General features: G+C 41.1%; 1 protein-coding gene across 1 annotated transcript in view; it reads right to left on the reverse strand.

The window, feature by feature from the left end:
* Positions 1 to 2,375, reverse strand: part of kynu (kynureninase) — a 12,181-nt gene extending 9,806 nt beyond the window's left edge. Inside the window, exons 1-4 of the mRNA XM_076303421.1 lie at positions 1,847 to 2,375; positions 1,415 to 1,587; positions 985 to 1,105; positions 578 to 660 (exon numbers count right to left, since the gene is read on the reverse strand). Of these exons, the coding sequence (XP_076159536.1) occupies positions 578 to 660; positions 985 to 1,105; positions 1,415 to 1,583 (373 nt within the window). The 5' untranslated portion in view covers positions 1,584 to 1,587; positions 1,847 to 2,375. The remainder of the gene's footprint in view (positions 1 to 577; positions 661 to 984; positions 1,106 to 1,414; positions 1,588 to 1,846) is intronic.
* Between the last annotated feature and the right edge of the window lie 12,134 nt (positions 2,376 to 14,509).

Consider the following 14,509-nt stretch of genomic DNA (forward strand, 5'->3'; position numbering starts at 1 on the left):
TGGTGGTAAGATTTTTCACATTTCATTTTCACAGCTGATCAGCAAAAACTACTAATACAACATTGATGGTGTTTGGACAGCGTTTGCTTTTAGCAGCCATCCAAAATTTCTCACTTCTTAATCCCAATTGCAATCATTTATGAATGATGCAATGGTAAAACTGATGAATACTTCACGAACCACTATGACTAGGGAAACAACTCTGCATTTTAAGGATAAAATTCACAGTGATACTTGTTGTTAAATCCCCATCTCATAATCTCCAGTCTCATTAGACTTTATAAATATATATGTCATCAATCTCATGTCAACTAATGTGATTTCTTCACGTTAATACCCAGACATAATCAACCATGATATGATGCTGCAATCTTTAGCAAACACTTTTACAAACTGGATTCTGTTCGAATCTAGCCTCATACTAAGCAAACTGTTCCATGTCATATGACTGGCAGTTGTATCTTCCCATTATAATTATGTATAGTATAATTATAATAATTGCAATAATTAGTATGAGTATAATTATAATAATAATATCTATCATGTGTAACGTTATAAAAGCTATAGGTTCCATTACCTACGACATTAGCCATGAGCTGTTCGATGTTGTTCTCTGCCCAGGCCCAAGGACGAGAGCCCTCCGTGTGACCGTGCACACCCCTGGAAAGACGGCCAACACCAACAGAATTAGAAACACACAGATGATTCAGGTGCAGAGACTGTGAAACTACCATAAGGCAGCAGATAGTCTTTTCACTGTAGCAGAGCTGAGGAATGGAAATGTGGAGATCTAAAGTTGTTTCTTCGCTGACACACTGGAGGGGGGTTAATTAGTTGCAGCCATCCGCCAGTAATATGATAGGCTTGTCCACACACACCCACACACACACACACACACACAATGCACAAGCAACAAAATCATAAAAGACCTTCCCATCATCACACATTATAACGATGCTATTGGACAAGCCTGGCACAACTCACATCTGTGCCCATTTCTCTAGCTCTTCCTCCAGGTACTGTCTGGCCAGTTTTGGCTGCAGCCCTAATGAGTTTCCCACAAAGTAGAGGCACTCCTCCGCGCCGTCAACCAGAGAGGGGTCAGCTGCGGTAAGATTAACGACGCATTAGTGCAATACATTCACTCATCGATGATGAAGCATCCTCGTTTTGGGTACAGACTGTTCTTTGTCCCCAAAAGGAGTCAGAAAAAAAGATGCAATGCAGAGGTGTGCACCTGAGGCTGCACCTGATAAAAATGCAGATGACCCGTGCAGAAATATGTCACCTGACCTATTTGAGACTCGCTCTCTTGCATATGCACAAGGAACAACATAAACCAGCTTACAGCAAAAACGTACTCAACAACTTCACATGAACACAACCATTGAAAATAAAAGACACATCTACTTACACGGCGGTAATTGTGACACTTTAGGAATGAGAAATTGCTCACGCAGGTGACGCAAATCGTCGATATCGTCAAGGAATCTGGCAACTTTAAATGAGGTCGGTTTGCACCCTAAAGACTTTGCGACTTGCTTTATAGCCGCGCTTGCAGTTGCCTCAGTGAACGGATCCATATGCCTAACATGACACAAAAAAAGTTTACCGTCAGCAAAGGGAAACTTAGAAAAATTCAACAATATAGCAATATATACAATAATTGTCTGATTGAGTAAGCTTATGTAGCCCACAGTTTTCTTCCCCCCTCTGCTTAGTTCATACGTTTTTAACATGACCTGTACATGTATAAGAAGGGTTTGGGTAAATAATGTAATCTGCCATACAAGTGCCCTGATGATACAAATCGGGTGATTAAAAATAGGCAAAATGTTCTACTCACGTTGGTTATCTTTGCCTGGAGTTGGACAGCAACTGAACCTCGACTGTGAGTGACACATTTCAACGTGATCTTTCACCCCGTCTGTCTCTCTATGTAAACAGGACGTCAGCTTGGCTAATCATTCTTCTGACCACCACCCACCCCACCACAGGAATTTTATTGCGTTCTTTAGTCCACATTATGTAGGCCTATGGAGAAGCCAATTCTTTCCATTTACACTATGCAGTAGTGAGTAGTTTAAAACCACAGGATAATGATTCCCATATCTCCGTTAAACGATCACTTTCACAGTTAGTATGACAACAACTATAAGCACGCCCCATAGCGCAGACTTTGATCTAGTGTAGCCGACACCCCTAAAAGCACAAAGGTAGATTCCATTCCGCAGATGCCAAACACACACTTCTCTCTTCATTATATTTCTCTATCTTCAGCCATCCGATCTAAAGCCCTACTGTATTCGTAGGCTATGGTTCTTTCTTTGGTGCCGGTGAATAAGCAAAGAGGAAATCAAAGCGAAATAGAGAAGTTGACTAAGTTAGCTATACGTCACCCAATTGTGTTGATTTCCTAATAACAATTTTTGAAGCCTTGGCACATTCCCCATTTCTGCTCTCAAATAGTATTCACATTTAATTGCTGATTTTTGGGGTAGCCTTATCCCAATCCCCACTGTGCTTCTATAGGACATGCTGAATGAATGAATGAATGAATAACAAGTCCCTGCTATGAAGGAAGTGTCGATTCCTTTTTTACAAATGACACTGTATCAAACACCCACATTTTCAGTTCCCCACCAACATTGTTCATGTGGTCATGTGAAAAGTGTAAAAAGAAGACAAGGAAGACATTCTTATACTCAAACTGTTGGTATAGGCTATGTCCAAACAAGTGACCACTTGTGTGTCACACACACCTAACTTGTTATGACAAAAACCGAATGTCACTTAATAACAGAAGCGTTATACCATAAATGTGTATGACATGTTTATGACACTGTTTATGACAGTGTCATGTCACTCTTATGTCGACACTGTCAAGTAAAGTGTAACCATATGTTTCAGTTTTATCATGTCTGTCTATTCCACTGTGAAACTGGGAAAATACTTAAATAGTTAAGTGTTCAATACCACCATGATACTAACCACCATGACAAAAGGAATAGAAAATTGAAAAATCACTAAGCACTGTGTGTGTGTGTGTGTGTGTGGTACCTGTGTGCCTGTGTGTGCATGTGCGCGCATGTGTGTGTGTGTGTGCGTGTGCGCATGTGTGTGTGTGTGTGGTATCTGTGTGCCTGTGTGTGCATGTGTGTGTGTGTGTGCGTGCACATGTGTACTGTATGTGTGTGTGTGTGTGTGTGTGTGTGTATGAGGGGCCGTCTAGGCCTTAATTCATACTTGGTCTTACACACACTATCATAATCTTGCACATACACCACTATACTCATGCACACTCACTATTATAGTCATTTTACATGTATGTATGAGAGGGTATAATTGTATGAGAGGGTATAATTGCATTATCCACACATACTCAATTCTCACTGATATCTGCTAGACAACAAGTACCAAAACATGATTAGTTCATAGATTTCACATGTAAAATTCATTTTATACAACCCCACCTCCATCTTGCCTGTTCATAATTCTGAGAAATTCTTGAATTGTGTGCATGTGTGCATGTTCATGTTTATGTTGTGTGTGTGTGTGTGTGTGTGTGTGTGCGTGTGCGTGCGTGTGCGTGTGCATGTGCGTGCGCTTGTGTGTGTACCTGCGTATGTGTCTGTGCAAGCGTACATATTTCTACTGTGTGAGTATGTGTCATACGTATGATTACTGTGAATGTATGTGTGTGTGTGTGTGTATCTGTTTCTGCGCGGCGGTCATAATTACAATAGAATAGGCACCCCTCATGTCTTTGTAGCCTAATTTGCATTCGGTTTGCAGTAGTAGTTTAATATTTAGTCCTCCTCCTTTTTTCCTCGACCACTAGGTCTACACGAACATTGTTGACAGTGTAGGTCCCACCCCTTCCTTGATTTTAATTGGCTAGCTAGAGAGAAGTGACATTGACAAACCAATCAGGAACTGAGAAATCAAACTCCTTCCGTTTCATGCAAACTCCCTTCCGTTTCATGCAAACTCTCTCACACACACCACTATACTCTCTCACATACACCACTATACTCTCTCACATATACTACTATACTCTCTCGCATACACCACTATACTCTCTCACATTCACTATACTCTCTTGCATTCACTACTATACCTTCTCGCATACACTACTAAACTCTCGCATACACTACTAAACTCTCTCGCATACACTACTAAACTCTCTCGCATACACTATTATACTCTCTCTCATACACTACTAAACTCTCTCGCATACACTACTAAACTCTCTCTCACATACACTACTATACTCTCTCACTACCAAACTCTCTCACATACACTACTATACTCTCTCACATGTATAGTCTCTCACATATACGACTATACTCTCTCACATACACTACTATAGTCTCTCACATACACTACTATACTCTCTCACATACACTACTATACTCTTTACTCTCTCACATACACTACTATACTCTCTCACATTCACTACTATACTCCTTCACATACACTACTATACTCTCTCACATACACGACTATACCCTCTCATACATACATGTAAAATGACTATAATAGTGAGTGTGCGTGGTGTATGTGCAAGATTATGATAGTGTGTGTAAGACCAAGTATGAATTAAGGCCTAGACGGCCCCTCATATGTGTGTGTGTGTGTGTGTGTGTGTGTGTATGTATATGTGTGTGTGTTGTCCAAATTGCTGAGAAATGCTTGGGAAAGGAAAGGAGGTTAGAGCGCTGGCAATGCAGCATGCTGACTTGATTACCTGATTCTGCCTGCGGCACAGTTCAATGCAGATGAGGTCCACTGAGGGCTTGATAGGCGCTGAGAGGGCCACACGCAATCAGGTGCAACACGTACCTGGCTTGCTGTCTCCGGGGGGGAGGATTCTTTGCCACTCTGACAAAATACCTTTTGTTAGCCTTAGCAGGAGCTCTCAATCCCATCGTGGCTATGGAGGACAGGGGTGGGAGGGGGGCTGGGGAGATGCCAATGTGAAATTTATCAGCAACTTTTTCCTTGGGACCAGTATGTTTTTTAGAAGAGAAGTCTTACATATTTATACGGTCAGTATAGGCATATGTCCTTTCATATTTGAAGTGAGTGATAATGAAAAGGTTCAACTTTCTGAATCAGCCAGAATCTTGTTTGTTTGTTTGTTTGTTTTGTTTGTTTGTTTTGTTTTGTTTGAGATGTAGTGAGGTCTCCGAATTGCTGCTCCTACATAGATCATGTGGGCTGTGTATGGGCTGTCCAGGCCAGTACATCTGCAAAGGGTCGTTTGAAAGCCTGGAACAGGTAGCTGTTTGCTCTCCAGAACATTTCCTGAACATTTAAATGCAGACCCAGATCTGAGGGTGAAAAGCATTGCATTGTTAAACTCATATTTGTTCAGCTTTTGTGATTATGGTGTTCTCCCTCATGAGCCAAAACATAACTTATCTTAGTTGATTTTCAGAAATAACTGTTTTTAAATCAGTGTTAGCTACTTAAATCTGCTGCTGTCAAACTTGCATTATGTAGCTCAAAGGAGGTGTTATGAAACAGAAAGAGTGTCGAGCCTTTTGAGAGGAAATCTCTTAACTGAAGGTGTGAAATTTCTGCCATATTTACTGCTGTTTGTGTGAAAGTCTATCAGCAGCAAGGCAGAACACTTCCATTCTCCATCACCCTAACAAAATACTGGGTGATAAATCTATCGTGTCATAAATCTTTTCTTTCGACAGCGGACAAAAGTGTGACTTCAGATTCTTCTCTGTCACTGTGTTCTTTTCTCTTCTTGTCCGTTGAAGGTTGGAGGTGTGCAGAATGTTTTCATTCCATTTTTATTTTTTCATGAAACGGCACATTTTTTTCTGACATATTGAGGGTTCGCTGTCTGATGATCTTTGTGCCAGGGTCAGCCATTGATTCCCTGTTATCTCCGAGTAGATTCCAATAAGCTGCAGAGCAGCCCTCCATCTCATGGGTCTTATGTTCTGTTCTCTCTCTCTTTCTCTCTTCTTCTTCTCTCTCTCTCTCCTCTTCTCTCTGAAAATGTCAGGAAGGTCTTGAACTTCACTTTTGCATTCACCACATAGCACTGAGGCATAAGGGGGGATTAATGATTGGCAATTACAGTGATGATTTCTGTCAGACTGTCTGTCTGATTTTCTTTTTCTTTTTTGCTTGTTAATGTTGAAAGTTGGGAAATGTATTTTTTCATGCCAACATATTAAGTTTACTTCAGATAGTCCTGAGTTACATAACATGCATAATGCCCTGTCCTTATTACTGTGTGCTAGTTCAAAATCAGGTCTTACCCTCTCACTGCCTCCAGAATATTCTGCATTCTAGTTTCTCTGACTCCCCCGCTGTGGACACCAATCAGGTTTGCATAGGTCATGCCAGGGGTCAATGTCCTGCAGACGGAGTCCAGGGCAGGTCACACACCTGAGACTGCTGAGGTAGAGCACCTGTGTTACCAGGACCACATCGTTTGATTGCGTATATCCTCATTGTGTCACCTGTCACTGGGTTCCGTATGTGTTGTGGTGCCATTGCTTTATAGTTGTGCTACTGTTGCCTATGCATATGGGTGTATTTTGGTGTCTGTGTTGTGGTGGACAACTGTTTGTGTTGTAGTGTTGTGGGACAGCTGTTTGTTTTGTGGTGTTGTGGGACAATTGGTTGTCTATGGATCTGCTCACACTGATATTAGGGCTGGTGGTTCTTTATTGGACATAGCAGATTTATGCAGCAGTAAGCATAATGAATAGAATGGTAATGAGGTGCTCTAACATCTCTATCCCATGCAGAGATATACTCTCATTTAAACACAGTGAGCATGACTTCTAAGAACACTGCGCCATGCAAGAAGTCTGTTAGGAGATGATCACAAAAGCAAACAAGCATTGTTGTATTTAAGCATTTAAGTGAATCTTTGCTTTGATATAGATCTAGTTTGTTCTAGTTTGTCTTGATTTATTGACATTTCTCTCAATCAGACAGTTTACTAAAAAACGTTTTGTTTCTTTTCCAGTCTACATTGAGGAAGAGGGCTGTGGGCACAAATCTCTGTGCACAAGGAGTAAACCCACTGAGTTCACTGAGAAGTAAATTCTGTCTTGACAGAACCCTGGTCCTGGATGCTGGACAGGCATGCTCGATGATTTTCAGGTACAGATTATTTCTTCAGAGCCGTAGGGATGTCCACAGTGTGAGGCTAAAGCCCCTTTCCAGGCAACAGGTTTGGAGGCTATGGGGTAAAGTTTGAGCTTAGTCCAAAGCCTTTATTTCATACTCCACTGTCTGCACTTTCTTGTCTAGGTGTCTTTAGGGGGACTGCCATTTTGTGGCTAGAGGGGTCTCAAAGTGGAAATTCTTGTTGTTGAAAAAGTTTTTAATGCAGACAGCAAGGTCCCTCAACTGCCTGGGGTCCAGGACAGGTGCCAGCCAGTGTCTAGGCATAATCATTCTAGTCTCAACGCTACTACTGTATATTTTTTATTTGGTTCACTGCATGCAGTGTAGCTGCAAACTGCAGTTTCTGAACATTTTTCAGTTAGTGAAATCTCCTCCTCCAAAAAAACCCCTCTGCTATGCTTTTGATGCATACCTGTCAACATTCCCGTTTTTCCCGGGTTCTCCCATATTTCAAGGACATCTTCCGGCACCCTCCTGGTTTGTTATTTCTCCCGGAAAACACCCTAGGTCTACACGATCACTTACTTTCAATTTCAACCGATTTGTCATAGGCTAATAGCCTAGAAATCTAGACGCACCCTAGCGGCAGCAAATTACATTTGCTTCCAGGGCTAGTCTAGCAACTCTCCGTTGGCTTGTGAGCTCGAAAAATTAAACTTCTATCAGGCCAATCAAATCGTGTATAGAGTCGTTAGGCAGGCTTAACATAATGATTGATGGCAGAGTTGCAACGGTTTGGCTTGAATTCCCTGCTACTTGAAAACAAAGAAGATGGATGTTGCTGTTGGCCAACAGTGTGACACGAGTTAAGCTTGTTTTAAGTTGGCAAAAGTTTGAACTAACCAACTAGCTCCGCTGGTGGGAAAACGCATGGGACTCAGCACTGTCCTATTGCGTGCAGAGGGAATTTGAAAGACAACTGATTATCCCGCCCCTTGGACTGAGCACTGCGAACGGTGAGTGCCCAGACCCTACATTTTAATGTGGGTCTGGCTTGTCAGGCTAATAGGCTAAAACCTAGCAACCCAAAACCCAAATAAGGAAGCGGGTGCCGACTGCGCAGCCTGAGTCTCGCAAGCAAGTGGACTAGTTGAATAGCCTACTCCAGAACTAGCTGTTGTCAAATTGTTGGGAATTTAATTGATTAACACATCACATAAACTGTTATTGAGTGTTGTTGATACACAATAGGCAACTTGTGTCCTCGGAACCAAATCTGACAGCAAGCAGCTTTGGAGTTTTGGAAGTAGGCTGTAGGCTGCAGGCAGGCAGCTGATGGATACATAACTGGCATGTGTAGGCTTTGGGTGAGGTATAAGCAACGACCGAAATGCAGTGTACGCTCAGCCCTTCTGTCCTGTCAGGCTGGTATGGTGTGGTACTGGGGCCATTGTGTCTTCATGAATGAATGGAGGGCCAGTCAGCACATATTTAGAATGCTCACTTGTAGCCCTGCATGGCTAGTGGCTCAAATGGATATAACACTGGGACAGAGACTGGGTAGACAAACAGAGCAGAACTGTTACCTGCATCTCTATGCCATATAAAGGGGTGAGAGAACTGGTTAAATATAGTTTTTAGCAAATGAAATACTATTATTAGGGGTCCTGCAGCTAAGAAAATCAGCAAAGAAAATCTATTGTTTCTGTACCGTTCATTTTTGGCCAAAATTCTGTAAAAGTCATACTGCAGCCTAAACCGTAACTCCAAAACTCTTCAAATTTTCAGGTTTGGTTACCAGTACCCCCCTCTACCCATAACCCAAAATTTGGGGTACTGCACCCAAAGGTGGTGCTATTGGAAAAAAAAAGTTAATTATGCTAATTTATCCTTATCAGATTGACCTAGATTCAAAATTCTTTCATAATATTAATCTCTAAATTCAGATGCATCTTTTTGGCCCTGGTCTTATGGTCTAAAAATGTTTACTTTTGACACAATTTCAGAGAAAAGCCAAACATCATAAAAAGTTTCACAGGCTTCAAAAATTATCACATCTTCACCAAGATTTCACAGGCTTCACCAATTCTCACAGACAATGTTTAGACCAAGCCTCACACAAGTTATCAAAATAATTTGGATATGTTGTTCCATTTCACAGATATAGGCTAATAAAGTTCGACCACTCAGCCCATTTCTCCTATATCACCTATATTCCTATATGAGTATTTTTTTTCCCTTGGATAACAACCATACAACCATCATTAGGTGGATACCATTAACAGTGCACATTTTCAGATCTCTACTCTTTTTTATAAAGCCCTTAATTCTATTGTCAAATGTATGCTAGGAATTTTCTTGATGTGTGTTTGCCAACACACATTTTCACCATTTGAATGTGACTGCCCATTATTTAGGATTGGCAGTGGCTCAGTGGGATAATGCTGGTGTTTGTTAGGTTGAGAGTTCGAATCCCTGGTAGAGCTTTAGGCTCATGCTCGAATGCTATTGGTTATTGAAGATTCACACAATTGAACAGCACCTGAATGACATCATGCAATCAACATACACAGTCATTAGTAGCCAAGAATCAGAATGCTGAGACACTCTGACATTTAGGGGAACTTCTTTGTTTACTATTTTTCCTTCATCATTAAGTCTATCTTATTATACGGCTCTTCACAATGCAAGTAGAATGCTCCATTGACTTGAATGGGATTTCTGAAAGTTCTAGCGGTCATTATTTCTTGGGAAAGGACCTCTGAAAACAAGAATGACCACTGTCAATGGCAACGGAGTTTGCGCTTGGAACTTCATTCAAAAGTGAAAGCAGACGGTTGATCAGCTGTGTTCTAAAGAATGTTTGATTCAAGTTCAGCGTGTGTTGCGAACTATTTGTTTCTCAGCAAAAGCCACGACGAAACGGTAACAAATAAGTGTAAAGAGACATATCATGGAGTTTATTTTTTCGTTTTGGCAAGTAGCCGTATAATAAGCGGGATAATGTATAGAACGCCGGTCATTATGGGAAAATAAGTACCTACAGGGCGAAACAAGACCCCTCCGCTGGCGCGTCGGGGTCCGGTTCGCCCTGTCGGGACTTTTTTTCCCCAAAATGACCGGCGTTCTATACATTATCCCTTACATATTTATATTTCATCCATTAGTGTTCTTCTCTACAAATGTCTAATTGCCCCAGAATTTCGACAAGTTTTCAGGTGTACTCTTTCAGGAAAGCCCTTCATTTTATTGTTAAATGTATGCTTTCCCTAAATGTAATAGAGAGTCCTGGCATTCTGATTCTTGGCAACTGATGAGTGTGAATGGTGATTGGCTGATGTCATTCAGGTGCTGTTCAATGGTGTGAATCTTAAATGACAAATCCTAAAGCTCTAACGGGGATTCAAACACTCAACCTAAGAAACATCAGTACAAGGCATTAGCCCATTTTCACCATGTGAATGTGACTGCCCAATGTGTATGATTGTCAGTCACTATTGTCAGTCACTATGACTTTTGTGATGTTTATCAGTTTGTAGAGTAGCTCTGCCATCATGTGTAAAGTTAAGGTCTTTGTTTGTTGGTTTGGTGTGTTGGAGTGAGAGATGATTAGATGATGATGGTTTACTTGGGATGTCAAGTATTGTTTAGTTGTACCTTATATAGCCATATGATTTCAGTTTATTGTTGTGAGTTGGGATCTGTACTGATTTACCCCATTTCACTGATTACTCCATTTTCTGTTTGTTTCCTTTTAGATGCAGCACACATACAAGTAAAGAACAAAAGAACAGATTAATTGAAACTCAAATAAAGTTCACTTGTGTTGCACCGAAACCTGCCATCTCCGTGTCATCACTCCATACCATTGAGCCTTCTGACCGAGGCTCTGCCTGCTCGCCACACACTCACTCTACCTCAACCCACATCACCCCCTACAGTTCCTTCAGTTGGGTTGTGGAGGTTAGCATACTAGAATAGAATACTGTTAGAATACTGTTGGGTTGTGGAGGTTAGCACACTATAACGTTACAGCTACTAGTCAGGACTTGTCGTGCAAGGCAAGTATAACTGTATAACTATAGGCTGTTCATCTTATTGACTCCAACACAGATGGAGGACAGCTTACAGGTTGCTAATACATCAGCTAATGCTACAATCAGCATCAGGTTGGAGCAAGTCTCTAATGACTTTCAGTGTAATTACTGCAGAGTTTTAAGATACTTAAGAGCTAAGAATCTTATCTGTGCAATTCTCAAGTCGTTAAAATTGAATATTCACTGCTTGAAGACATTTTGTCAAATTAGATGCAAGTATTCAGGGGATGACTGCGTCATCGATGTTGCCACCAAATAACCATTGATTTTGGGCCTTGAATGTTCAGTGGTGGATTCTGTGTGCCTTGGTTCAACCTCCACGCTTCCCCCAAACCACAACTCTGTTCTCCGTTTTGAGATGGAGAAAAAGTCTAAACTTAATTTTGAGTGAAGACAATTCCTGTGTGGTCTCATTATCCACTCTCATTTCCTCATTAGCCAGACTGAAGGTGTTTGAGGAACAAGAATCACACTCACTCACTTCCACACACACAGACATACTCAAGCATGCTCTCTCTCACTCATTCTCTCATTCTTTCTCTCTCACACACACACAATAACACAAACATACACACACACACAGACACACACACACACACACACATACACACACACATACACAGACACACACACACACACACACACACACATGCACACAGTCGTAGGCACAAGTACACACTCAGTTCTCACACACACACAATAACACAAACATACACACACACACAGACACACACACACACACACACATACACACACACATACACAGACACACACACACACACACACACACACATGCACACAGTCGTAGGCACAAGTACACACTCAGTTCACAACAACAAAAAACATAGAGGCAAATATGGAGGGACGAAAAACCTTGTTTCATCACCTTCCGTGTTGAAACATATCAAGGCCAAATAAATGTTGACAGCTGGCAATGGTAGAAAAAATGGCAAAACTCTGCCCTGATGACAGCTTTTCAGATGCAAAGAGACATCTTTATGTCAATCTGTGCAGACACTCCCCTGTGTAATTGTGTACTTGAAGACAGTACCATCTCACAGAGAAAGAACAGAATGCTAGAAAACAACTTTAGGAAGGGGTGTTAGGTGATATGTTTGAATGAAAAGAGTGCACCGCAAGGACTGGAAATAGAGAGAGAGAGAGAGAGAGAGAGAGAGAGTCAGAGTCTTGCTCATATGGCCTTGAGTCTCAGAGAGAGAAAGAACACTTTGCTGCTCTCCGTGGTGCTGAAACTGCTTCTCTGTGTCAACCTGTCTATCTACCAATCTCTCTCTGTCTCTCTCCCTCTCTTTTTGCTGTCATTCTCTTCCTCTTTTATCTGTCTCCCTCTCTTCTTCTTCTTTCTTCTTCTTCAGCCACCTTTTCCTATGCTCTCTCTCTCTCTCTCCCCTCTTCCCCTCTGTGTCAGGCATCCAGGAGGGATCGGTAGAAAGTAACCCAATTCCTGTAGAGGCACAGTGTGTGCAGGTTTTTTAGATGACCTTCCAGTCATGCTCTAAAGAAAGTCAGAAGAGGTCATAAGTAAAGAAATGTGACCACTCCAGAACTTAAAGCTGAAGCAATCCAACTTTCATCAAGTCAGGGCAAAATACAGAAAGCTCAAGAAACAGATTTCTCCTTGTGAAATAAACAGCCATTTTAGAATGGCTCTGAATGTTTTTTATTTTACTTAATGAGTTAAATTGGTGGAGTTTTAATTTTGGTTTATTATCAGAGCCATCTTCAGTGTGGCCCTTATGTGAAATCTTGGTCCACAAATCAGATGTCATGGATTTTCATATAATTTCCACATTGATTATTTTTTATATTTATCTCGTCAATAGAACATACTTGAGAAACTCAGAAGAGGGTTGAATATGGAGCACAAAGAGTCTCTTTGAGGCTCAAGCATAACTGTCTCTGCGTGCTGAACACACATTGAGGACAGTGGTTGAAATGAAACAGCGGTGCTTAATGTCTGCCATTATGAGGCCTTGAGGCCATCACTTTCATTTACGCTGCATATTCATTACTATGTTACCTTTGTAGAGAGAATATCATTATCAATATCAATGGTGTCAGGATGAATAATCTGTGGAGCAATTGGAGCAAGACCCTGAAAAAAGATAAAGTCCAACCCAAAGGTTTTGAAAGACAGCTTCTGAAAATGAGGCACTTTGTCCTGGCACGAAATAGCAGGACATAATTACTCATCAGTCAGATGACGTGCTGTAATGTAAAAGGAGAGTTGTTAAGTGTGTAATGGAGAGACAGAGACACTAGTGTCAGTCAGATCTTAAATAAATCATCATACCTTACTGCTCTACTTGACAGCATTTATACATATTCACTTATATTCCACAGATGCTTGTCAGGAACGGTCAGATTGAAACGACATTAGCAACAAAACATATTTAATTGTCGGGAGATAATGTACTATATACTGTATGTTATTTTTTAATTAATTCAGAATACATTTAATTTCATCTATGTCATCTATAAAGAGATGGACCTTCCTTTAACAACACATACTGTGTAATGCCTCATTTAAACAAGGCCACAACTGTATGAAGGTGTCTTCCACATGAATAAACATTACATGTAAATGGCAACCCACCCTTAAGCTACTCATGTGAGCGGGCTAGGCTTGGGAGCAGCAGAACAGTTAAACAGTCTCCCGCATGAAAATGGAATGGAAGCTAGCGGCAGACCGTGCTAACTAATTCTGGGCCACATGCTACGCCACACTGTGTTGTGCCTCCCGCCATGGTAAACACTCGTCAGTGAAGGCCTCTCTGTCCTGTGGTCATGCCCATTACCTCCCCGCTAATACAGAGGAACCAAAGAGTCACCAGCGCACTCAGTAATGAGAGCTGCAAGGTCGGCCTGCAGTCAGAGCCCATGCAATGGAGTTTAATGCCTTTAATGAGAGAGGAAGAAAAGGGGAAGAGAGAAAGAATAATATTCATTAATTTTTGACAATTTCAATATTCCATCTACCAGACATGGACAGGATACAGTATTTAAGCGTGTCCTACCATGCATGAACCAGTAATTTATGTGCATAAGGCAAGTAAGTAAATAGGTGTATATACTGTATGATAACTCTCTCTCCGTAATGTTAAGGTATAGAGGGTACAGGTAGTATCTAGAATGTACAAAAGCCTCATGCATGGGAAATGTAATGTTAATGCCAAATCAAATTTAAAAATACAGCTTTTGAAATGGAATCACTCAAAACCACATTCTAAAAGAAAATTATGCTTCCATGCACAATAGGCTGATTACCATTTTGCATTTGT

Source organism: Alosa pseudoharengus, unplaced genomic scaffold, assembly GCF_046254945.1.
Source record: "Alosa pseudoharengus isolate Yale_2024_CS ecotype anadromous, Long Island Sound unplaced genomic scaffold, YU_APseudo_1.1 YU_APseudo_1.1_scf_24, whole genome shotgun sequence".
Taxonomy (NCBI): Eukaryota; Metazoa; Chordata; class Actinopteri; order Clupeiformes; family Clupeidae; genus Alosa; species Alosa pseudoharengus.